Source organism: Mustela erminea, chromosome 17, assembly GCF_009829155.1.
Source record: "Mustela erminea isolate mMusErm1 chromosome 17, mMusErm1.Pri, whole genome shotgun sequence".
Taxonomy (NCBI): Eukaryota; Metazoa; Chordata; class Mammalia; order Carnivora; family Mustelidae; genus Mustela; species Mustela erminea.
Genome location: NC_045630.1, coordinates 47,029,252 through 47,055,782, shown reverse-complemented (window position 1 = coordinate 47,055,782; position 26,531 = coordinate 47,029,252). Strand labels below are relative to the sequence as shown.

General features: G+C 35.7%; 1 protein-coding gene across 1 annotated transcript in view; it reads left to right on the top strand.

Moving 5' to 3' along the window:
* LOC116576093 (complement factor H-related protein 5-like) overlaps positions 1 to 26,531 on the top strand; it is a 36,814-nt gene that overhangs the window by 8,649 nt on the left and 1,634 nt on the right. The window contains exons 2-6 of the mRNA XM_032317905.1: positions 10,513 to 10,695; positions 13,483 to 13,659; positions 14,405 to 14,587; positions 22,035 to 22,217; positions 23,181 to 23,354. Coding sequence (XP_032173796.1) covers positions 10,513 to 10,695; positions 13,483 to 13,659; positions 14,405 to 14,587; positions 22,035 to 22,217; positions 23,181 to 23,354 — 900 coding nt within the window. The remainder of the gene's footprint in view (positions 1 to 10,512; positions 10,696 to 13,482; positions 13,660 to 14,404; positions 14,588 to 22,034; positions 22,218 to 23,180; positions 23,355 to 26,531) is intronic.

The window sequence follows — 26,531 nt, the reverse complement described above, 5'->3', positions numbered from 1 at the left end:
ATTTCTGTATGCACAATATAGCAACATATTTGAAATTTAACTAATTTATTTTTCCAGTAATCTTTATGCCATGAGGTGGATCTGAATTTCTAAACTGAAAAGCACACATATTAGCCTGTAATGAAGCATAAAATTTTCCTATGAAAACATGAACACTAAACTTAAAACTAACAACTACCAAAAGAATCTGGCTTTTGGTCGGGGGGTAGAAATGTGGGAAGTTGGGATCTGTGTTGTTTTATGTTAGGCCATCACCACTATTTAGTGGATAAAAGTATGTTCACTTAAATTCTAAACAATCAAAATTATACTGTGGAATCTTTTCTTAAAAGTTCCCTAATATAAATGTGCTAATAATTTGCTAAAACTGCAAGGAAAAATGACTATATATTAAATCCAACACAGGTGTTATTTAATACACAAAAGCACAATTTTATATGGACCTTGAATAAAATGATAAACATTTTCATAATGAATATGTTCCATGATGGGATTCAGCTCAGTTGGTTATTTGCCCCTTGCCTTTTAAAAAGAAATTCTAGAATGGACTGTTAAATGATTGTCATAAAACCAAGTAAATAAAGGAGTTTAGCAATTAAAGTAATAATAAATATGTATGGTGATAAGAATAATTGAATTTCACTTTTTTATTTTTTATTTAAATTCAATTAGCCAAACTATAGTACATCATTAGTGTTCAATGATTCATCAGTTGCATATACCAGCCAATGATCATCACATCACATGTCTTCCTTAATGCCCATCACCCAGTTACCCCATCCCCCCACCCACCTGCCTTATGTAACCCCCAATTTGTTTTCCAAAGTCAAGAGCCTCTCATGGTTTGTTTCCCTCTCTGACTCCCATTCAGTTTTTCTTCACTTCTGCTATGTTCCTCTGCGCTATTCCTTATGTTCCATAAATGAATGAAACTATAAGATAATTGTCTTTCTCTGATTTACTTACTTCACTTTTACTTATTTTCACTTATTTACTTCCTGCAGGTGATACCCTGCAGTTACATCTATGTCTATGGAAATGGTGGGTATCCATCCTTTCTGATGGCTGAGTAATATTCCATGCATATATAAACCATATCTTTTTCATCCATTCTTCGGTTGAAGGACATCTTGGCTCCTTCCACAGTTTGGCTATTGTGGACATTGCTGCTATGAACATTGGGGTGAAGGTTGGCTATTGTGGACATTGCTGCTATGAACATTGGGGTGCAGGTGCCCCTTTTTTCACTACATCTGTATTTGGGGCATAAATAACCTCTAGTGCAGTTGCTGGGTTGTAGGGAAGTTCTATTTTTAATGTCTTGAGGAACCTCCATACTGTTATCCACAGTGGCTGCACCAGCTTGCATTCCCACCAACAGTGTAAGAGGGTTCCCCTTTCTCCACATCCTCTCCAACACTGTTGTTTCCTGTGTTGTTAATTTTTGCTATTCCAACAGGTGTGAGGTGCTATCTCATAGTGGTTTTGATTTGTATTTCCCTGATGACAAGTGATGTTGATCATTTTTTTAAGTGTCTGGTAGCTGTCAGTATGTCTTCTTTGGGAAAATGCCTATTCATGTCTTCTGCCCATTTTTAAAAATTTATTTATTTTTTCAGAGTAACAGTATTCGTTGTTTTTGCACCACACCCAGTGCTCTATGCAATCCCTGCCCTCCATAATACCCAGCACCTGGTTCCCCCAACCTCCCACCACCCCCCCGCCCCTTCAAAATCCTTAGATTGTTTTTCAGAGTCCATAGTCTCTCATGGTTCACCTCCCCTTCCAATTTCCCTCAACTCCCTTCTCCTCTCCATCTCCCCTTGTCCTCCATGCTATTTGTTATGCTCCACAAATATGTGAAACCATATGATAATTGACTCTCTCTGCTTGACTTATTTCACTCTGCATAATCTCTTCCAGTCTCATCCATGTTGCTACAAAAGTTGGGTATTCGTCCTTTCTGATGGAGGCATAATACTCCATAGTGTATATGGACCACATCTTCCTTATCCATTCGTCCGTTGAAGGGCATCTTGGTTCTTTCCACAGTTTGGCCACCGTGGCCATTGCTGCTATAAACATTGGGGTATAGATGGCCCTTCTTTTCACTACATCTGTATCTTTGGGGTAAATACCCAGTAGTGCAATGGCAGGGTCATAGGGAAGCTCTATTTTTAATTTCTTGAGAAATCTCCACACTGTTCTCCAAAGAGGCTGCACCAACTTGCATTCCCACCAACAGTGGAAGAGGGTTCCCCTTTCTCCACATCCTCTCCAACACATGTTGTTTCCTGTCTTGCTAATTTTGGCCATTCTAACTGGTGTAAGGAGGTATCTCAATGTGGTTTTAATTTGAATCTCCCTGATGGCTAGTGATGATGAACTTTTTTTATGTGTCTGATAGCCATTTGAATGTCTTCATTGGAAAGTGTTCATATCTTCTGCCCATTTTTTGATATGATTGTCCATTTTGTGTGTGTTGAGTTTGAGGAGTTCTTTATAGATCCTGATATCAACCTTTTGTCTGTACTGTCATGTGCAAATATCTTCTCCCATTCCGAGCGTTGCCTCTTTGTTTTGTTGACTGTTTCCTTTGCTGTGCAGAAGCTTTTGATCTTGATGAAGTCACAAAAGTTCATCTTCGCTTTTGTTTCCTTTGCCTTTGGAGAAATATCTTGAGAGAAGTTGCTGTGGCTGATATCGAAGAGGTTACTGCCTATATTCTCCTCTAGGGTTCTGATGGATTCCTGTCTCACATTGAGGTCTTTTATCCATTTCGAGTTTATCTTTGTGTACGGTGTAAGAGAATGGTTGAGTTTCATCCTTCTACATATAGCTGTCCAGTTTTCCCAGCACCATTTATTGAAGAGACTGTCTTTTTTCCACTGTATATTTTTTCCTGTTTTGTCAAAGATTAATTGACCATAGAGATGAGGGTCCATATCTGGGCTCTCTACTCTGTTCTACTGGTCTGTGTGTCTGTTTTTATGCCAGTACCATACTGTCTTGGTGATCACAGCTTTGTAGTAAAGCTTGAAATCAGGTAGTGTGATGCCCCCAGTTTTATTTTTGTTTTTCAACATTTCCTTAGCGATTCAGGGTCTCTTCTGATTCCTCACAAATTTTAGGATTATTTGCTCCCACTCTTTGAAAAATACCGGTGGAATTTTGATCGGAATGGCATTAAAAGTATAGATTGCTCTAGGCAATATAGACATTTTAAAATGTTTATTCTTCCCATCCAAGAGCATGGAATGGTCTTCCATCTTTTTGTCTTCTTCAATTTCATTCATAAGTCTTCTGCCCATTTTTAAAAATTTATTTGACAGACAGAGATCACAAATAGGCAGAGAGGCAGGCAGAGAGAGCGAGAGAGAGAGAGAGAGAGAGGAGGAGGAAGCAGGATCCCTGCTGAGCAGAGAGCCTGATGAGGGACTCAATCCCAGAACCCCAAGATCATGACCTTAGCCGAAGGCAGAGGCTTAACCCACTGAGCCACCCAGGCACCCCTTCTACCCATTTCTTGATTGGATTATGTGTTCCTTGGATGTTGAGTTTGATTAACTCTTTATATATTTTGGATAGTAACCCTTTATCAGAGATTTTATTTGCAAGTATCTTTCCCATTCTGAAGATTGTCTTTTAGTTCTGTTGATTGTTTCCTTCACTGTGCAGAAGTTTTTTATCTGATAAAGCCCAATGTTTTATTTTTTTTCTTTTGTTTCCCTTGCTTCTAGAGATGTGTCTAGGAAGAATTTGCAGCCTGAGTTCTCTAGGATTTTGGATGTTTCCTGTCTCACATTTAGGTCTTTCATCCATTTTGAATTTTCTTTTGTGTATGGTGTAAGAAAGTGGTCCAATTTCACTCTTTTGCATGTGGCTGTCCCCAGTGTTCCCAACACCATTTGTTGGCTAGACTATCTTTTATCCATTGGATATTCTTTTCTGCTTTGTCAAAATTTAGTTGACCTTACATTTGTGGGTCCATTTCTGGGTTTTATTTTGTTCCATTGGTTGATCTATGTATCTGTTTTTGTACCAGTACTAACCTGTTTGGATGACTACAGGTTTGTAATACAGCTTGGAGTCCAGAATCATGACGTCTCCAGCTTTGCTTTGCTTTTCAACATTCCTTTGGCTTTGCGGGGAATTGGGGGGGGGGGGTCTTTTGTGGTTCCATGCAAATTTTAGGTAGGTTGTTCTAGCTCTGTGACAAATGCTGGTGGTATTTTGATAGGGATTTCTTTAAATGTGTAGATTGCTTTGGGTAGTATAGACATCTTAACAGTATTTGTTTTTCTGATCCATGGGCATGGATTGTTTTTCCAATTTTTTGTGTCATCTTTAGGTTCTTTCATCAGCATTCTATAGTTTTTTTTTTTGTTTATTTGTTTGCTTTTAAAGATTTTATTTATTTGTCAGAGAGAGAGAGAGAGAGAGTGAGCACAGGCAGACAGAATGGCAGGCAGAGGCAGAAGGAGAAGCAGGCTCCCTGCTGAGCAAGGAGCCTGATGTGGGACTAGATCCCAGGATGCTGGGATCATGACCTGGGCTGAAGGCAGCCACTTAACCAACTGAGCCACCCAGGTGTCCGAGCATTCTATAGTTTTCAGAGTACAGATATTTTACCTCTTTGGTTAGGTTTATTCTCAGGTATCAGATGGGTTTTGGTGCAATTATAAATGGGATCAATTCTTCGATTTCTCTTTCTGCTACTTCATTATGGGTGTATTGAAATGCAAGAAATTTCCTTATGTTGACTTTGTATCCTACAACTTCGCTGAATCATGTATCATTTCTAGCAATTTTTTAGTGGAGTCTTAAGGGTTTTCCACATGGAGTACCATGTCATCTGCAAATAGTGAAAGTTTTACTTCTTCCTTCCCAATTTGAATGGGAAATTTTATTTCTTTTTGTTGTCTGATTGCTGAAATCTATGACTCCTTGTACTATGTTGAATAACAATGGTGAGATTGGACATTGCTGTCTTGTTCCTGCTGATAGAGGAAAAGCTCTCAGTTTTTCCCCATTGAGAATTATGTTAGCTGTGGCTTTTTTGTATTCAGACTTATGATGTTGTGATACATTCCCTGTGTCCCTACTTTGTTGAGGGTTTTCATCAATTTTGTATTTTTAGTATAACACATGATTACTTTTAAAGCATCATTTCTCTTTGGAATATCTTTATCTTTTTTCTCACTTTATTATTTTCCTTTAACATACATAATAGCTATAGAACTTGACACTAATTTCAACATCTGGTTTTGAGTGTCTTCTTCTATGAGCCATTTATTTTTGTTTCATTTTTTATCATTTTTTTTTGCTTCTCTGTTTGTCTTTTAATTTTTTTACCCAAAACCATACATTTCATATGAAATAAATGTACTGATAATGTTTATATTGTTTACCTCCCATTGACAGGTGTTTTCTCTTTCTTGATTTAGCCAAGAAGCGAACTCTGATGGGTCTGGTTTGCACTTCTATTTTGAGTTAGTCCACTACTAGTTTCAAAAGTTTCAAGGTAGAGACCTTCTTGGCTTTTTATCAAGAACCTGGTTGGTCTCTCTTCCCCTATCCCAAGCACTCTGAGAGATTCATCCTGCTTTTCTGACTTTTTGACCTCTGCTTCTAAGTCTCATTCTGAGTGACTTTCAAAGGTAGCAACTGTCTTGATGGCAATACAGTTGTGTATTTGAAACAAGAGTCTTCTCTTATTAGGACTTTCTCTATGAGACTATAGGAACTTCCACTCCACTCTTTTTTTTTTTTTTAAATTTTCAGCATAACAGTATTCATTATTTTTGCACCACACCCAGTGCTCCATGCAGTCTGTGCCCTCTCCAATACCCACCCCCTGGTTCCCCCAACCTCCCATCCCCCGCCCCTTCAAAACCCTCAGATTGTTTTTCAGAGTCCATAGTCTCTCATGGTTCACCTTCCCTTCCAATTTCCCTCAACTCCTTTCTCCTCTCCATCTCCCCTTGTCCTCCATGCTATTTGTTACTCCACTTGTAAGAAACTACTTAGGCTCCAGGAAAGCATGCTTATTCTGCAGGGTTTCAGAACTTTTCGTGTTAGACATTCCTCCAAAATTTGCCTAGTTTTTCTTTTTCTCATCACAGTCACACATTCAGGCAAAGCCTTATCTTCAATCCATATCCAGAGTTGGCAAACACAACCAGGTAATAAATGATGAAAAACAATATGTTTGCATGAAACAGGCCCTTCTCTGTCTTTGGTTTAGGTCATTTAATCCTTTTTTTTTTTTTTCTCAGAACATCTAGTTCCTTTCAACGTACACACACACACACACACACACACACATACACACACGTGAGTTTGTTGTTTTTCCAATTTGCATTAGGAATGTTGTTCTGGTCCATCCTATTCCACCATATTTGGAATGTTCCCACTCAAATGTGTATCACCTTGCTGTATTTTATTTTTCTAAATAGAATTTATCTACTGTAATGCAAATAATACATCTCTTTAATTACTTATTTAATAACAAACTTCCTGAAGAGAATGGAAATACCTGAGAACAGGTAACTTGTCTCTTTTTTAAATTATAGTTTTCTCTTCAGAACTTAGAATACCTTTTTGATGAATACATGCAAATTCTCAGTTGATATTCAGAATCACTAAACATCAGACATTCAAACCAAAACCACAATGAAATATCACCTCACAGCTGTTAAAATGGCTTTTATCAAAAAGACAAGAGATAACAAGTGTTGGTGACAGTGTGGAGTAAAAGGCACACTTGTATATTTGGATGGAAATGTAATTTGTGATATGCATATGGAAAACAATATGGAAGCTCTCAGAAAGTTAATGAAACTATCATAAGACACAGCAATCCCATTTCTGGTATATATCTAAAGGAAATGAAATCAATATCTTGAAGAAATATCTGCACCCTATGTTCATTATAGCTTTATTCACAATAGACAATATATGGAAACAACCTGCTTCTGTCCATTGATGGGTGAATGGATAAGGTGATGCAATATATATATATATATATATAGGTACAATGGAATATTATTCAACCATGAGAAAAAAGAAAATTTTGTTATTTACTTCAACATGATTGAACCTAGATGATATTATGTTAGATGCGATAAGACAGACAGTCCTAGACAGACAAATATTTCATGATTTAATTTGTATATAAAATCAAAAAGAGAGAGAAAAAAAGAAAAGGTCAAACTCACTGAAGCAGAGAGTAGGATGGTAATTATCAGTGGCTTGAAAATGGGGGGGTGAGAAGATGATGGTCCATGGGCTTAAGCCTTCAGTTATAAGATGAAAAATTCTGAAGATCTAATGTACAGCATGATGAATATAGTAGGTAGTAATGTATTGTATATCTGCAATTTGCTAAGAGAGTCAATATTTTTTTAATATTTTTATTTATTTATTTGACAGAGAGAGACACAGTGAGAGAGGGAACACAGCAGGGGGTGTGGGTGAGGGAGAAGCAGGCTTCCCATGGAGCGGAAGCCTGATGCGGGGCTCGATCCCAGAACCCTGGGATCATGATCTGAGCTAAGAGGAGACACTTAATCACTGAGCCATCCAGGTGCCCCCCTAAGAGAGTCAATCTTAAGCATTCCATGTTAAAATAAAAAGTAATTATGAGGTGAATAATCAATTTTGAAAATAATTTCCAGATGCATAGGTGTACCAAGTCATCTCATTGTACACTTTATATATACAATTTTGTCAATTATACTTCATTAAGTAGGAAGAAAACCATTAAAAAACTAATAAATGTACAAAGATAAGAATCAAAGTGAATAACTATAAAACATAATCAAATAATAAAGGAAGTCATCAAAAGTGGAAGAGATTGAAAAACAATCACAAAAGAGAAGACAGTTATCCAAATGTAAGGAATGAGTGTTCACCAATCAATAATTGCTTTCAATGTAAATGGATTAAACTTACCTATTAAAAGGAATATAGTACTTGAATGAGTAAAACAAATAAGTACTCGCTTTTGATTTAAAGACACAATAGGCTAAAAGTGAAGGAATGGAAAAAGATATTTCATGTGAATGGCAATCAAAGGTATTGGAGGAGCTACACTTCTATCAGAAAAAAACTGACTACATCTAAAACTGTCTCTCGAAACAAAGAAGGTCATTGTGTAATAATAAGGAGTCAATTCAAAAGGAAGATGTAGCAATTTTCAACATATGTGAATCCAATATTGGAACTCCTAAACATATAAAGCAAATATTGACAGATCTAAAGAAGAAAAATTGGCAGCAATACAATAATATTAGGAGACTTCAATACCCCACTTTGAATAATGGATAGCACACCCAGACAGAAATTCAAGAAAGAAGCCCTAGATTTGAACAACAATATAAACAAAATGGACCTAATAGATATATATGAAATTTTCCACCCAACAGTGGAAGAGTACATTCTCCTCAACTGCACGTAAAAGATTCTATACAGTATCTTTTTCAACCACAGTGGAGTAAAACTAGAAATCTGTAACAGCAAAAAGAATAGGAAAATTCACAGATAAGTAGAAAGAAAACAGCACACTCTCAAACAACAATGGAATCAAAGAAGAGAGAGCAAGAGAATTTTCTTTAAATATCTTGAGACATGAGAGACTATGGACTCTGAAAAACAATCTGAGGGTTTTGAAGGGGCAGGGAGTGGGAGGTTGGGGGAACCAGGTGGTGGGTATTGGAGAGGGCACGGATCACATGGAGCACTGGGTGTGGTGCAAAAACAATGAATACTGTTATGCTGAAAATAAATTTTAAAAAAATAGAAAAGTACAAAAAAAATCTTGAGACAAATGAAAACAAAAGCACAATATAACAAAATTTAGAGATGCTGCAAAAGCAGTGGGAAGAGGGAAATTTTTAGTGACAAATGCCTACTTTGAAATAGAAAATCTTATATAAACAACCTAAATTTATACCTCAAGGAACTAGAAAAACAAACCAAATCCGAAGGGAAGCAATAATAAAGATTAGAGCACAGATAAATCAAATAGAGAATAATAAAAAAAACCTCTTCTACCATCTCCCTAATAATAGTCTGTATTTTCAAATTTATATGGATGTTGGGTCTTTTTGCCTTTTTATATCTTAAAGCAGAAACAATGAGTTGATATGCAGTCTATTGTTTTCTATTACACCTATACAATGGTAAAATTCCCTCTCAGCACTACTTCAGTATCATCTCACAAAATTTTATTTAAAATGTTTTTCTTTTTATTCAATTCAAAGAACTTAATGTCTATTTATTTATTATTTGTTTATTTATTTCTATTTATTTATTTATTAACTAGGCTCTATGCCCAGCATGGAGCTCAACACAGGGCTTGAACTCACAGCCCTGAGGTCAAGACCTGAGCTGAGCATTAAGAGTCAGATGCTCAACTGACAAAAGCACACTGGTGCTGTTTTAATGTCTTTTTTTGAGAAGGGAGTTGGGGGAAATTGGAAGGGGAGGAGAACCATGAGAGACTATGACTCTGAAAAACAATCTGAAGGGTTTGAAGTGGTGGGGGGGGACAGTGGTGGGAGGTTGGGGGAACCAGGTGATGGGTATTAGAGAGGGCACGGATTGCATGGAGCACTGGGTGTGGTGCAAAAATAATGAATACTGTTATGCTGAAAATAAATAAAAGAAAAAAAAGATTATATACTTTTAATTCCATATCGTCAGTGTTTAATATTCCAAGTATCCCATATCCAGTCTACTAGGTACCCCAAGAGAAGGAATAAAATTATGAAATGGAATTGTGAAATAAAATAAAATAATGAAAATATATATACTTCATGTTTTCTCCTTTGATTTCTTCTTTATCCATGGGCTAGGCAAAAGCTGAATTTTGTGAATAGATCTGGTAACTGACAGAAGTCTTCTTTATTGTTTCAAGTGAAGTTATACATAATTTGAGAATCATCATTTTGGTCTTAGAAGATAAATGAATGTAAGGTGTTAATCTGTGTCATATTCATCAAACTCCATGCATCTGTATGGTTTTAAGCACCAGGTTATGATGGCAAACATTTCAAATTCTCAGAGTCGTAGTAGCTATGGTGACAGATTCTCTGAGATCATCACCTGATCTGAGATACCCCAATTAGTTAACTGAATGCTGGGGTTGCTAAAGAGATCCTGAGTACACAGTATTTAAAACAAGTGCCTGCAAGGGATCCGTTGCCAGTGTAATTCTGGCATGCTGTAGGATTCCAGATCCACTAGACAAACAAACTTCTAATAATTTCCTAGAAGGGATTCTGGATATTTTAAATATTGCTTCTTTACTCCAAAAGAAATTTTAATGAACTATCCTGATTTAATACCTCATGGCTTATTTTCTCTGTCACAAGAATTTAGGTGATTTGGGTTTTCTAGGCTTTCATTTATAAATGACTTCTTATTTTTTATATTGTTGTATTACTTAAGACTTCATAAAATGTTTATTTATATGCTTATCTTTTCCTTATACTTTCCCCTTTTCAGAAAGATGTTTAAAATCAGAGATATCAATTGAAAATGGATTTTTTTCTGAATCTGAATTTGCATATCCCTTGAATAAAGAAACAAAATATCAGTGTAAATCAGGATATGTAACACCAGATGGTAAAACTTCAGGATCAATTACATGTCTGGAAAGTGGATGGTCTCCTCAACCCACATGTATTAGTAAGTAATTTCATGTTCATATTCATTATCCTGATGATTGTTATGCAAAAATTTACTTTAACTTAATTCTTCTCTGTGGGCAAGGGCTTACGTGGTTCCTATTTGAAAAGATAAATGAAAAAATATGTAATATTTTTTACTATTAAGATTAATCACTTGTAGGGTGGCATATCAGTCCATCTTTCAGTTCAAGTTTTCTTTTACATTAAAACATCCTGTGATTTAATTAATTAATCAATTAATTAAAATAAAACATCCTATGATTTGGAAACTAGATAGAGAGCCTTATGTGTATTCTCCTAGAAACTCATTTATTTTTAGCTGACATCCTTGTGCCTACTGTACCTGTTTTAAAGTGACTGAACTTTTATGTCAGTCTTTGTTCCTAGACATAAAATTTATATTTTTTAAGTGAAGATCTGGGTCCATAGTGCATAATTTTAATTTAACCTATAGAATTTACATGTTTGATAATTCAGGGTAGGCCCACTTCTAAAAAAGCCTCTCCCTTGGGAAAGATCATAAGCATCTATTTATTTGAGACAGAAATGTTTCCAGATAGTACCAAATGCAGCTGTGTTGAAAGATTTCCCTGTCTCTAGATACAGATTTTTTAAGAACAATTTGCTCAGTTTATCTTATCCTCCAAAGCTACACAGCGATAGTGTGAACTGATATTTAGTATATTCACTTTAAGTAAAGTGGATATTTGAATATCCGTTTCTACTGTTTCCATTTCCTTATTTTTTTTCAATTCCCATGCTTACTATGGGCACTAGCCACAGGAAAAAAATGATAAACTTGTTCCCATATCGAACTCATTTTATACTAAATTGTAATCAGTTATCCATTAAAACACTCTTATTATGAAAGAGAAATCTCTCTCTCTCACATTTTCCACTAGTATAGCTTTGCTTTCTTTTTTAAGCTTTAAGGTAGATGCCTACATAACACAGTATAACATTTGAGATGAATTATTAAACCTTTATTAACATCATTCTAGTATTCTGTTAGCAAGAATTGAGACTTTTAACACTTTACTTCCTTATAATGAAAAAAATAGAATTATCTCTCTATTTGATCGTGGTAAATTTAAAAGAATACACAACCATTAGGAATATATTTGAGAAAGAAAATCAGCATATGAACTTTAGAAATTATGTTGTCAAGTACAGTTTTATAGAATGTTTAAAAATTTACTTGCACAGTTGAAAATTAATCTTGAATCAACCAATCTGGCCTATTTGTCACAGTGCTAATGAGTCTGGCAACTTAATTCACAAAATTTGCTAGATAAGGTCTGATACATCTGTAATGGCCTATTTTATTATAAGCATGGGATAAACATGTAGGTATATCGAGAAAACAGTATGCCCTGAAGCATTCCAACGTTTAGGTGTCAGGCAGAAGAGAAATAGGTGGCAAAGGTGCTAGAAAAAAGGAGGACCCAGAGAACAGGGAGAAGAAAACATCTTGGAACGACGGTTCTCATAGACGTGAAGAGAAGGAAGTGATTAAAGGATGAGGAGGTGTACGTGAATCCTGTGGAGTCAGCCTGGTCAGTTCCAATTCCCTCATTCACTAAATTCCAATTCCCTCATTCACTAAATTCCAGTTCCATCATTGACTAAACATGTATCCTAAGGTAATAGCCAAGCTTATTTGGAGTTTTGTTCACTCTTCCTCATCTGCAAAATGTTTTAATAATTACAAATGTTTTAATATGTCAAAGGATTGTTTTCCATTTTAGTATGACTCTAATATTTAAATTCCAGGTTTTAATTTTGCAAATTAATTAGCAAGATAGGAAGGTTCCATATTTGAAAAATATTTTATAATACTTAGGAATTTCATAAATGTCACAAATGTCACAAACTTGATAAATTTAAAAGGATAATTTGCATATTCTGAAATTGAATCATCATAATCAACAGTTTATTAATAGATGATATACATTATAGTCCAATAAGAATAGATAGTTGTATGTTATATAAATATTCAGGACACCTAGAATATGCCTAATTATGTGGCCTTGAATATGTTTCTTTATTTTGTTTCATGTTTCAGTTTATGGTTCAATTTTATTTCTTTACTAATATAATCAACATGATATAATATAAATTAAGGAATTTTAATAGTGTCTTTAAACCATATTAGAAATACCTTACATGTGTTCTGGTTCTCCAATTACATTTACATGAAACAAAAACACCAACTATTAGTTGAGTGCAATTTTAAACTTATAGCATCACTTTTTTAATGCAAAAGAATACTTTTATGTTTTGACAGTACAAAACAATATCACATATTTTATAAATAAATGGCAGTTATAAAATTAGATCCAATACAAGCAAGTTGATGTTACAAATAAATTTTCAGGATACATATATTGTTATTCAATGCCTGAGTCCTCTATGAATTTAGAAGGTGTGTAACATCTAATATGGAATATTTTCCAAGGAGGAGGATTTAACTGATGCCCCTCTTTATATGTATTCATTTCCTCATTTTTTAAAAAAGATTTTATTTACTTATTTGACAAACAGAGATCATAAGTAGGCAGAGAGGCAGGCAGAGGGAGAGGGGGAAGCAGGCTCCACATTGAACAGAGAGCCCAATGCGGGGCTTGATCCCAGGACCCTGAGATCACAACCTGAGCCGAAGGCAGAGGCTTTAACTCACTGAGCCACCCAGGCGTACCCCCTCATTTTTATAAGACACATAAAATTTACTGTGGTGATGATTGATTAGATATTCTCACCAAATTATTTGACCTTTTCTTTATAGAAATAGAATGCAAGCTTCCAGAAGTGGAAGAAAACTTAATTGTTACCCCCAGAAAGGACAAATACAGAGTTGAAGATGTGTTGAAATTCTCCTGCAGATCAAGACTTAAAAGAGTTGGACCAGACTCAGTTCAATGTTATGATTTTGGATGGTCCCCTAACTTTCCAACATGTAAAGGTGAATATCTATCTTACAATTGCTAAAACAAGAATTAGGATTTGGATATCAGCCTTTTTTACCTCTTGATTTTCTGTTGGGTTTGAGTGTGTCTATAATCTAGTGCATTAAGCCAGGACATGTACTGGGTGGGTAGATCCTTCAGACTCCCTTAGTTAAGCAATTAATCTCCAATTGTTTCTTGAAATATGTAGTGGAAGTATGCATAGATACACATATGATGTCTCACATTCCTTTTGTTTTTTTTCCTTTTGCCTACAGTTCCACCAATAATATTGGACACTTTGTATAGTATGCACCTCTCCTCAAGTTTCATTGTGTCTAAACGATATTCAAGCAACTTATTGTCAATTCAATCACATGTATGCTTTAATCAAAGTTAAAACATCTTGATCAAATGCCTCAAATCATGGCATTTTCTCAAACACTTCTAATAAAATGCTTCCATGAAATATGAATATTGCTGTAATTTACACAACCACATTTATTAACTGGTTTGCATACATCTTTAGAATATCTAGATTATTAAACATATTTTCTGGGCTTAAATACAATTCCAATACACTCGTCCAGTGTAAGTAATAAAACTGGGAAACATGTTTCTGGTTTAACACCATTGTTTAAGAATGCTATAATAAATTATATTGTAAATTACATAAATTAATGTTAAAATTTTCTATTTTATGCATTATTAAGTTGTAGAATAGATAAATTAACCATTATTTACACAGTATTTCTCTTCTAGAGCAAACAAAACAGTGTGCTCCACCTCCTCAACTCCTCAATGGGAAAGTTAAAGAAACACCAAAAGAAATCTATGAACACGATGATTTGGTGGAATATGTTTGCAATACTAGATTTTTGATGAAGGGTTTTAAAAAAATTCAGTGTGTTGACGGACAATGGACAGACTTGCCTATGTGTATTGGTAATGTATAAAAAATATTCATGTTTAAACAGAAATCAACACTCTCTGTATTCATATAAACACATAAATTGCATTTTGTAAGGAAACATACTTTTGTGAAATTTTCACAGAGGTGGAAGGTATATGTAGAGAGATACCTGAACTTCATTATGGCTCTGTTGTTCAGTCTTCTGCCCCTCCCTATCACCATGGAGATTCGGTAGAGTTCAATTACATGGAAGACTTTACAATGATTGGACACAAGTCAGTTACATATCTTAATGGAATGTGGACCCCACTTCCTTAGTGCATTAGTGAGAAGACACTTCTCAAATTGACAGTCAATGAAATTTAACATTTTATTGTAAAAGCTATATTTGCGAACGTATTTTTGAAATTGAGGTTTATTCTTGAAAATGACCAGTCGTAGGGGTACCTGGGTGGCTCAGTCAGGTAAGCTTCTGCTTTCTGCTCACCTCATGATCTCAGGGTCCTGGGATTGGACCCCCACATCAAGCTCCCTGCTCAGCCGGGAATCTGCTTCTCCCTCTCCCTCTGACCTTCCTTCTCATGCTCTCTCTCTTTCTCTCAAATACGGAAATAAAATCTTATTTTAAAAAAGTCAGTTCTTCAATTATAATGAAAGCAGACATTGCTTATAGCTCATTATATGTCTACAAATTAGCAATAGAATTTAATCAGTGTTTCTGTCCCTGATAGTAACACTGTTTTTAAGTACGAAGCTAAATTTTACTTATGGTTATTCATATGATTTAAATAGGAGTACTAATTTCCAGGAAAATAGAACTGTATTTGCATAAATACCACTTTTGTTTTTAGGTGGTACTCTTAATTTCAGGCCCTGGAAAAAGGAAGTTAATACCCACTTGCTACCTTCCTAGAGGAATCTTGCCTCTCTCCAAGTCTCTAACAATTTCCCAATCTGTTTCAAAAGCAACAAGTTAATGTGCTGAGGGTGGATGGGCTGCAGGCCCTCTCAATCAGTAGGAGAACTCCGTCAAAAGAGGAAGTCAGCCTTAGACCAGGAAACCAATCTGATGGATGACTTCACTCAGGTTGATGTATGTAAATCATCCTGACCTTTGGATAACCAAGTCTTTTATGACTAACATGGAAAATATTGGGGACCCTTTTCATTTTTCTCTTGGAATGAGCTCTTTCCCAGAGTTTTCCTAAGTCCTACATTCAAAGAGAGCTCTGAGTGTCCCATCTTACTTATTCATCAGATTTCTAGGCATTAATTGTTCCAAGGAGAAGGCAGGGCTTAGGCACACGGTCCATGAGAGCAGAGATTTACTCCTCTTTTGTTCATGATGTATTCCCAATACCCAAAAGACTGGCAGACATAGAGCACACGTTAAACAGGAGTTTGTTGAAGGAATTATAAGTTTGGTTGTTTATTAATCCTTACATTTTTGCTAAACACATTCCCATTGGACGTACTGTCAGTCCTTCAAGACCAAACCTCATCTTTGTCCTCTTCTATCTCCACAAATGATCACCCCTTGCTTCACATCAGGGAAAAACCCAAAGTTATAACAGGCATGAAAACGTTCAACTTTTCACTCTTATTCTAAATTATCTGCTTCAATTATTCTTCTTTTCTGATCTCAGAGTTTGCCTTCCAATGGTTAATCTTCTACCTATATTCAGCTTAACATAATCCCCTTACACCTATCATAGCCCTTACTCCAATTTTCTTCATTCAGTATTAATATCGTACCTCCAGCTAGTCTAGCTGTTCACTCTTCTCCCAATGTTTATTTTCTCCTAATAAACAAAGAAATTCTTTCAGAAACCAATCAGTCATCGCGCAATGAGAACAACCACCACCACTCCTTTTGTCCCTCAGTTACCATCACCTGAACATCTTGTTTTATCTCCCTCAACATTGTGGACAAGCCTTAAAAATAGGACTAATTCTCAGCCTCTAGAGTGTTTTGAATTGGTCTCCTTTGTTTTATTTTTTTATTACAAAATCATTACTTCTTTGGCTAACCATTAACAAATCATTAACAAAGACCTACATCAACTCATATTTTATCAAATGCAAAATGTACTTCGATCTGCACTGAATTTTGGAAATATGTATTTACATAAAAAGTTGGTATATTTAACTCAGAGTCAGTAAAAATGTACTATTGTAGCATTATAATGTTGAATTATAACGTGATCCAGTATATAAAATAGCTTTTCAAAGATTATAAGAATATAAACAGGAAACAGGTTGGGGCTTTTAGCACTCAATTACTTATTCAAAAATCTGTTCCTATTTTTTAGCCATCATGCAGAAGATCTACTTAAATATTCACATTCTGTAAGAGACATCTTAGCTGTACTTTTCATATTGTATTACATCACCTTTATTGAAAAAATATATTTAAGCTAGCAATTTCATATATTCTACTTCCACAGATAAATGTGGGACCAAATGTAGTCAAGGTGATGACTGTTCAGTATATAGATCATCCTAAAAAGTGAGCCTCTTTTCTAATCCCCAAAGTGCAGGAGGTATTTATGATGGACATTGTCCCAGAAATCTCCAGGACTGAACATAAGACTTACGTTCATACATAAGAGCCCATCTCATGCCATATGGTCAGTAGTAGGCTGGTTGGTGGGATTTATGGGCTCAGATGTTTATTTCATTATACTATTGACTCTAAGCTATTTTTTTGATTCTTATTAGTCTTTTCAAGGGAATATTTTCATTTTATAGCAACTGATGAACTTGAAAAATATAAATACAGCTTGAATAGAAAAGAGGTATAACCATTAAGTAAGACTGTATATGATCATAACGAGAAAGTAAGTTATAAATGCAGAGAAGCAACAAAGCTGAAACTCTCAACATGCATAAATGGGCGATGGAACTCCGAACTAAGCTGCATAGATAAGCTCTTGTTTTCAAAAACTTACTCTATTTCTTCCTAACTTGTAATTTTAGTACTTTTGTGTCTTTTAAAATTTTTTGCTTATGTATCACTACACATAATTTTTCAGCTGGGAGGAAATTCAGAAACTAGCCCAAACACTATTCCTAAGTATTAATTGCATCAGTGCCTTAGTCGGCTATAAAACAAAACCCAGAAACGTGGTGGCCTTAAATTAACATCCGGTCAGGTAGCTGTAAGAATTAGCGTTTGGGTTTTCTTTGAGGCTGAAGAGGGCACAAAGTTGGTGTCCCCCTCCTCCCCTTCAAGTTTCCGTTCCCAGAGAAGCCTCCAAATGTGCTGCAAATCTGAAGTCTGTCCCTGGAGCTGACATTCCAGGACAGGTAAATAGGCCTTTGTCACAGCAAGCCTGGGGGTGTGTTTCAGTCCGCTGTCTGTGGAATGCCCTGGAGGTGGTAGGAATGCCCTGGAGGTGGTAGCCTGTCATGAATGACCTCCCCAGGGTTACAGTCCTGTGGGACCCAGAAAGGCAAGCCCATCTGGCCAGGAGAGCCAGGAGATCAAGGAGCGTCCCCTCTGTGGGCTGAGCATGCTTGCCAGCTTTAGCGAGGCAGCAGGAGAAGACAGGGCTCGGGCTCCAGGAGAGCCCTGGGCTGGAGTGCACCCACGGGTGGTACCAAGGAGGAGAAAAAGTGTCAGCATCTCCATGGCTGAAAGAGTCCCAACAGACCCCTGCCCCTCAGGTAGTTTTAAGATTAGCAAATGAATCTCCTTCTCATGTGTCTAGGTGTTCTTCCAACTCCTCCTTTCACGTGGTCCCCTGAGGTTCCTGACTCACAGCGCATGGGTGGCTCAGTGGGTTAAGTGACTGCCTTCCAATGCGATCATGATCTCAAGGTCGGGGGGATCGAGCCCCACATCAGGCTTTCTGCTGAACTGGAAGTCTGCTTCTCCTTCTCCCTCTGCCTGTTGCTCCCCTTGCTTGTGTGGCTTGTGCTCTCTGTCAAATAAATAAATAAAATCTTAAAAAAAAAGAAATCTCAGTTCTCTGCAGCCCATTGGGTCTCCTGGATGTGAGACCCTTTGGTTTTCAAAGCCAGGTGTTTGGGGGGAGCTCATCTTGCTTTTGCCAGTCCCAGAGTTTGGGGTGCTGATGTGCAACACGGACCTCTCTCTGCTCAGGGAGAAGTTTGTGTGGGAGAACACCTGACTGTGTGTGGCCCTGCCAGGGGTGGGGTTTCTGTCCCTATTGGGTCTCTGACTCTCATACCCATCTGGAAGTGGCCTTTTCACTGTTTATTGTGAGGGAGCTATTCAGCTAGAGGAAATTGTTCCATATACACCTGTGAGTCTCTGGGAGGAGTGAGGTCAGTTTCTTCCTATGCATTTGTCCTCCCACTCGAATCGTGCACATTGATTTTATACTCTGACACTATACCAGTTGCATTATTCATTTTAGGTACTATTTTGTAGATCTGTTGCAATTTCTATAAGCAATTATATCACTGAAAATACAAGATTTTATTTTTGCCGGTTCATATTTATTTACAGACTAGGACCTCTGGTAAACTGTTGAAACAAAGCGACGAAAACATACACATCTTTGTCCCATTCCTGATCACTGGGAGAGGGTATTCAACATTTTACCACAAATATAATGTCAGTTTAGGATTTCTGTAAATGCCCTTATCAGTTTAAGGAAATTGCCTTCTATTCTCACTTAACTGAGAAATTTTATGATCACCAATGTTGAATGTTTTTAAATGCTTCTTATGTATCTCTTGATATGATAATATGACTTCCTTAATTCTGTTAATACAGTGAGGTATAGACATGAATCTTGGGTTGTTGAACAAATCTCTCTTCCCTAGAGTTAACTCTACTAGATGGTGACATGTTATTCTTTCTACATTTTCATGTACTCAATTTGCTGATATATTTTTAAGTTTTACATCTATAGTCATGGGGAATATAAATCTATAGTTACTTTTTCTTTAAATGCATCTCCCAAGTTTTCTTATTAGGATTATCATGGCCTCATAAAACAAAATGAGAACTGCTTTCTGCTCCTCTGTTTTCTGAAGGTATTTATGTAATTTTATTATAACACATTATTATTTTATTATTTTTACCTTAAATGTTTGATAGACTTCACCCACAAAGTCATCTGATACATAATTTGCTTTTTGGGGGGAAGTTTTTCTTGATGAAGAATTCAATTTGTTTAGTAAGTAGTGAAATATTCAGATTTTCTTCTTGTCTTTTGTCAGTGCAAGGAAGTTGTATTTTTGAAGAATATCTTTCTTTTATCTAATTTATGAAGTTGATTGGTGTACAAATATTTTAATAGTCACTTAATATTCTATCTTCCTTTAAATAGTTTATTTGTTGGTACCACTTCTTTCATTCTTGACATTGATATTTGTTTCTCTCTTATACTTGATTACTCTTCCTGGGTTTTTTTTTTTCTTCAGTTTTATTAATATTTCCAAATAACCAATTTTAACACTTAGTTTTCTTCATTTACTCTCTCATCTATTTTTTAGCCTTACTAACATTCATGGTCTTTTCTGTTTTCTTTTTTCTATTTGTCTTTCTCAATTCTCTCTCTTCTGTGACTTAACTGTTTTTTTTTTAAATTCTAATTACATTGGTTTTAATTTTATATTTCATTTCTTAAGGTAGAAAATTGAAACATGGATTTAAACCATCCTACTTTTTAAAGAGAAACTCCATTTTTCCCTCCAAGTACTACTGTAGCAGTCTCAAAAATTTTACATGCACTTCATTTTCATTTAATTCTATCTGAAATGTTTCCTAATATTCCTTGTGATTTCTTCTTTAATCTGTCAGTTATTTACAGGGTTTTTTTTTTTTTTTCTTAATTTCCAGATTTTTTTTTTTCTAAATAGATTCATTCTCCTTTAAGACTTTTTTTGGTGGAGTGATTGCTGTACAAAGTACTGCAAAAAATAATGACAATAATAATAATAATTTTAAAAACTAGAAATAAAATAAATATAAATAATTAATTAAGATACAAAAATATAAAGAAGCTTTTTTTTAAAAAAAAAAAAGCATAAACAGATGATTAGCAGATTAGTAATTTTGCCTTTAGGAAAATTTAGTTGCTAGACCAAAGTCTGGCAAATGTATCAGAGGAAGTACTAATAAAGATTATTAGTGCAGAAGTGGTTAAACATCAGATACAGAAGAAACTCTGTCCTTGATACTGCATTGAAAAAATATGCCAAGATATTTAGAACAAATAAGAAAAAGGTTTCTAATTAAATATAAAATACTTCTACACTTAGAAAATATGAGAAAGAGAAAATATAAGATAGAAATAGAAAATATTAGTTACATGAATGAATTGTATTCAGTCAAATATTTCTCTGCATTGACTACAAAATCTCGGGTAATTGAAGGGACTGACAAGACTTCCCCGTGTACAATCACATAAGGCCTTTGATGAAATAAACACACTATAGGAGAAAGCAAAACCAAGGACTCATAAAGAGGTCCAAAAGCCTCCAAGTAGAGCCATCGAGAGTCTTCCCTCAGTTTTGAACAAACATGCTTTGTCTTCAGATTAAGAGCTGCCACGATATATGTGTGGTATCTCAGTTCTTTGGGAGCTCAAACACAAGTTTACAGAGGAATCATGTGTCCCTGCTGGTCATGCAACTGAAGCCAGCCTGTCTGATCTGTTCAAGAGGGTGCGTTTCATTAACCTTCCTATCTCTCAACAGTGTAGGCAAGCTAGGAAACAGTATCTCCAGAGAGTTTTGTAACTTTAAAAACACAGTTTAAGGGTGCCTGGGTGGCATAATTGTTAAGCGTCTGCCTTCGGCTCAGGTCATGATCTCAGGGTCCTGGGATCCAGGCCCCACATCCGGCTCCCTGCTCAGCAGGAAGCCTGCTTCTCCTTCTCCTGATCCCCCTGCTTGTGTTCCCTCTCTCTCACGCTGTGTCCCTCTCTGTCAAATAAATACATAAAATCTTAAAAAACCAAAACCAAAAACACTATAAATCATTAAGGATTTTTTCTTTTTCTTAATTTTTTTCTTAGCCAAGAATCTGTAACTGATAATTGTCATTATTTCAATTTATATCAATTGATAATTGATCGTTAACTATATGTAATTCTTCCTCTGACTAATTAGCTTCCATTCCACATCTTGTGAAGGTTTTAATCCAAGCACAATACATTTGATTATGGATATCAGTATTTATTTAGTGCCTCTTACTGAGTGGACAATTCAGTTAGAACCTCCAAATGGTTAGAAATCATTAAAATAAGTTTTACATAAATTATGCAAGATTTATCACAGAAAGAATAAAACAGTTACTACAAGACGGTGAGACTATAAGCCACATGTGATATATGAAAGTGCTCTACAAGCTGATGAGCATAACATGTTTAGATATAGACCATAATGTCATTATTTGATCACTAATGGTACATTACTACTGAGTTTCCTGTTTAATTATCTTTGTAATATGTTTAACTTATGACTTTTAATCAAGAAATCTAATTTTAATATTTTTAGAAGTTATCACGCAGCCGTGTCCCCCTCCACCTCAGATTCCCAATGCTCAAAATATGGCAACGACGGTGAATTATCAGGATGGAGAAAAAGTATCTGTTGTCTGTCAAGACAATTATATAATTCAGGGTGCAGAAGAAATTGTGTGCCGAAATGGAAGATGGCAGTCAATACCACGCTGTGCTGGTCAGTAGCCCATAACTTGCTTTATAACATTTCTTCCAAATGAGGTTAACGCTCCTCTGTGCTTTGTGTAAAGGAACAACATGAAGGCCTTTCTCTAGATCTGTTTCACTTTACCTCGAAGCAGTAAATTACAAACTAAGCATGTAAATCAATCAGTATTCTTTCACTTCTGCTGTGAAATGAACAGACAACAGCTTTGGGTTGTTGTGAAAATACCATAGAAAATTTCTGCTTCCGCCTATTTTACTCCTCATAATGAACAGGACAAGAATGAAAGGGGCATAGCAAACAAGTAGATAATAGCACAGATTTTATGGAGATATATATGCTTGCAAGTTTCAAATGTTTTTCAGTTTTTCAGTATCTAATTTGTCCAAGTTATCCTTATTTTAAAACCCCAAGTGGTATTTGATTGCACTTTTCAATTTTTACACTGTATCTATACCTGACCCTTTGATCTCTGTTCTTCATACAGAATAACTTGGGTGTCCTCATCTCCTGTTTGGATCTTCAGTTAATCATCTTCTCCTTTCAACTCTAGTACTCTTCAAAGTGTGTTAATTCTTCATTTATTGTCTAAGGAAGTGCCTACTGTGTTTGTTTTTCTAAGGGCCTAAAATCACATTCATAAACAGGATGACTGCAAGCCAAAATTTGACATCAAATGATTTTTTTCACTATTATTTTCTTGTGGTGTACAAATTCATATTGAATTTATATAATTTTTAATATTGATTTTACTAAAAATGGGAAATGTCCAGAAAAATTCTCATTTTCATAGGAGCTTAAATCTTATCAAAAGATATTTATCTCCTTTTCTTCAATCTTATATGTAAATTTCCTAAATTGGCACTCTTTCATGACAGATTAAGTGTTGATTTTAAATCTCCCTTATCCCGTTCATTGATTTGCTACTCAAAATGATCATTACGTTAGAGATGCTATTTTTTTCTTTCTATTCAGCTATTTCCTGTGAGAATCCACCCAAAGTGGAAAATGCTATTATACTAAATGAGAAGCCTAGGTATCTACCTGGTCAGACTGCACGTTATGAATGCATCAAACCTTTTGAATTGCTTGGGGAAGTAGAAGTGACATGTTTAGATGGGTATTGGTCACAACCGCCTCGGTGTGCAGGTAAAGTATCTTATTTCCCCTCGGGTTTTAGAGAATATATTAGGGAATAAATATGTCAATATAAATAAATATAGTGACATAGTTCTTATGGAATCTTTTTTTCATCTCAAATAAAATGGTGGTGCTTAAAATACAATTTTTTTTCTTTTTGTGGACTGCATAGTGATAATATATATTTATTTTATGGAAGATTTGAACACATTAGGACAGTTGGAGTCATGGAAAGTTCTCTCTCTCTCTTTATCCCTCTCTCTTTTTTTTTTTTTTAAGAGAGAGAGCACATGAGTGTAAGCAGTGAAGGGAGGAATAAGGGGAGGGAGAGAGAGAATCTTTAGCAGATGCCACACTGAGTGTGGAGCCCAACACTCGATCTTACGACCCTGAGAGTATGACAAGAGCAGAAATCAAGAGTCAGACGTTTAATCGACTGAGCCACTCAGGTGCCAAGAAAATTCTCTATCTTAAGTGTTAAGAAGCTCAGTTATTTCCTGAGGAATAAATGTACTAAACATATGTTGGGGGTGGGGGCTACTTCACTTTGAGACACACAATCGATCAGCAGCTGGGGCATATCATGGAATGTGATATAAATTTGGGCTTCTTCAGCATGTGGACTATAAAAAGGTAGGTTTCTAGCTGAGGTCAACCAGATAATTCATATATATAGGAAAAAACTCTGAAAACCTGGTCATAACACACTCCAGTATTTAGAGTTTTGGAAATATTATAGGAGGAGATATTATAAGGAGATAGAAGTATTATAAAGAGGAGATATTATAGCTGGTTGTTTTTCAAATCAAATTTTGCCTGGCATATATAGTTTCCAGTCTTTTACTTGAGCCCACGTATGTTTTCACAATGAAGTTAGTTTCTTTTAGTTGCCATATAGTCAGCTCTTGTTTGTGTGTCCACTCTGCCACGCTCAGTCTTTTAACTGAAGAATTTAAACCATTTACAGTTGGAGTAATTATTGATAGATTAATGGCTGTGTCAGTGATTTTGTTATTTGCCTTGTGTTTCTTTCCTATGTTTCTCACTCTCGTTTCCTTTTTTGCCAATTCTGTGGATTTTGGGGGGAATATTTTAAAATAATCTCATTTTCATGTGTCTTTATTGTATTGGTGCATATTTCTTTGTATAGTTTTATCCATGGTTGCTCAAGGTATTAAGATGCACATATATAGCTTGGCACTTCTCCCCTTGGTTTTGACATTTTACCACTTCGAGTGATGAGGAAAACTTACTTCCACTTAGGGTCCATTTACTCACCCCACATTTTATTTTATTTTATTTTATTTATTACTTATTTATCGAGATAGAAAGGGGGGGATTGGAGTTTTAGAAGGAGGAGAGAGAAAATCTTCAGGAGATTCCATGCCCAGTTTGGATCCCGAAACAGGGCTCAGTTTCACAACCCTGACGTCATGACCTGAGCTAAAGTCAAGAGTGGAAGCTTAACCAACTGACTGAGCCTCCCAGGCACCCATGAGATCCCCACAGTTCAAACATAAATGTCTGAAATATTTCTTCTACATATATGGAGCACCATATCAAATGATATAATGTTCCACAAACACCAAACCTGACAAACTCCTTAGGAAAAAGAAAGTTCATCATATTTACCCTTATTTCTTCAGTCCCTTGTTTTTGATTCCTTAGTGAAGTCTCAGTCCTTGCTGTGTTATCTTTTTCCTGATATCTGAAGAATCCCTTTAGCAATTCTTTAAAGACAGATCTGCTGGAGATAAATACTCCATTTCCCTTTGTCTCAGAATATCTTCTTCTCTCCCTTAAACCCCAAAGGATACTACGATGGGAGAAAGCATTCAGGGCTGACAGTTCTTGTCTTCTAGCACTTGAAAAATGTTGTCACTTCTTTCTGCTTTGAAGGTCACAGAAGAGGGCCCCACTGACATTTGAATCCTTTCTCCCTTATTAGTTTGCATAGTTTCAATGTTGCTGCTTTTGATATTTTTTCTTTTCCTTTCCTTTTCCTCAGTTTAATTATGGTGTATGTTGGTATGAATTTTGGGGGGTTTGTCTTGTTTGGCTTTTTCAATATGAATGTTTATGCCTTGTAAAAATTTGGGAAACTTTCAGTCCATATTTTTGAGAGTTTTTTTGGTTTTGTTTTCAATCTATTTTCAAAGTGAGTCATTTATATTCTATAGTCAAGTTTATTTAGCCTTCTGTCATCCGTAATCCATAATTGAGTCCATCCAGTGAGTTTTTTTTATTAATTCCACTATTATATTTTTCAGTAATATAATTCCAACTATATTTTTAAAAACCATCATCAAATGATGCCAATATCTACATCATCTCAGTGTTGTGATCTATTGATTATCTTTTCTCTTCTGAAATTTTTCCAGGTCTGTGCTATGATGAATGGTTTTCAATTGTATTTTAGAATTTCGGGTGTTATATTTTAAGACTCTAGATTTATTGAAATTTCTTATTTATCAAGCCTCCATTACTGCAGAGTGCAAGTCCAGGCTTCCCACTTGGCCTCCACTGACACCGTGGAAAGTAGTGAGGTGTCTTGTTCCCTGGTGGCTGGAAGTCAAGGCTCCACTCTTGATTGCTGATCCACATGGGGAGAGGGCTGGTCGAGGTTTCTTCTAGGAGATTCTTCAGGAGTAATTCAAGTTTTGTAAAAAAAAAAAAAATCTCTCTTGCTAGAATACTCCTTTCCTAAGCCTTTGACTAAAGACAGCAGGCAATTAGGCAATTCTTGGGACCTTTTTCCCCTAAACTTGATATCATCTCTGGTTCCAGTCTTCCTCAGTGCCCAGTCCAGGATCCATAGGCGACAACATGAAAACCCAAACAACTCACTGCAGTATGATTCCTTGAATACCAAAGCCTGAAATCAGATCGACATCTTCTCTGCATCCTTCACAATCTCTTTTGTTGGTCTTTATAATATGTTCAGGATTTTTAGTGATACTGAGCAGAAGGAATAAGCACAAATTTTCCTACCTCATTCTGTCCAGAACAGCAAGCCATCAATTCCCTTTTCCATGACACAAATGTGTAATTCTTTCACTTTAATTAACAAAGTTGATGTTCCTTTTATAATAGAAATGACAATCAATAAACAATGACTAGAGATCCAATAGAAACTGCAGTATGTTATATGTAACAAGAAAGTTTCTTTATTCCTATTAGCTATCC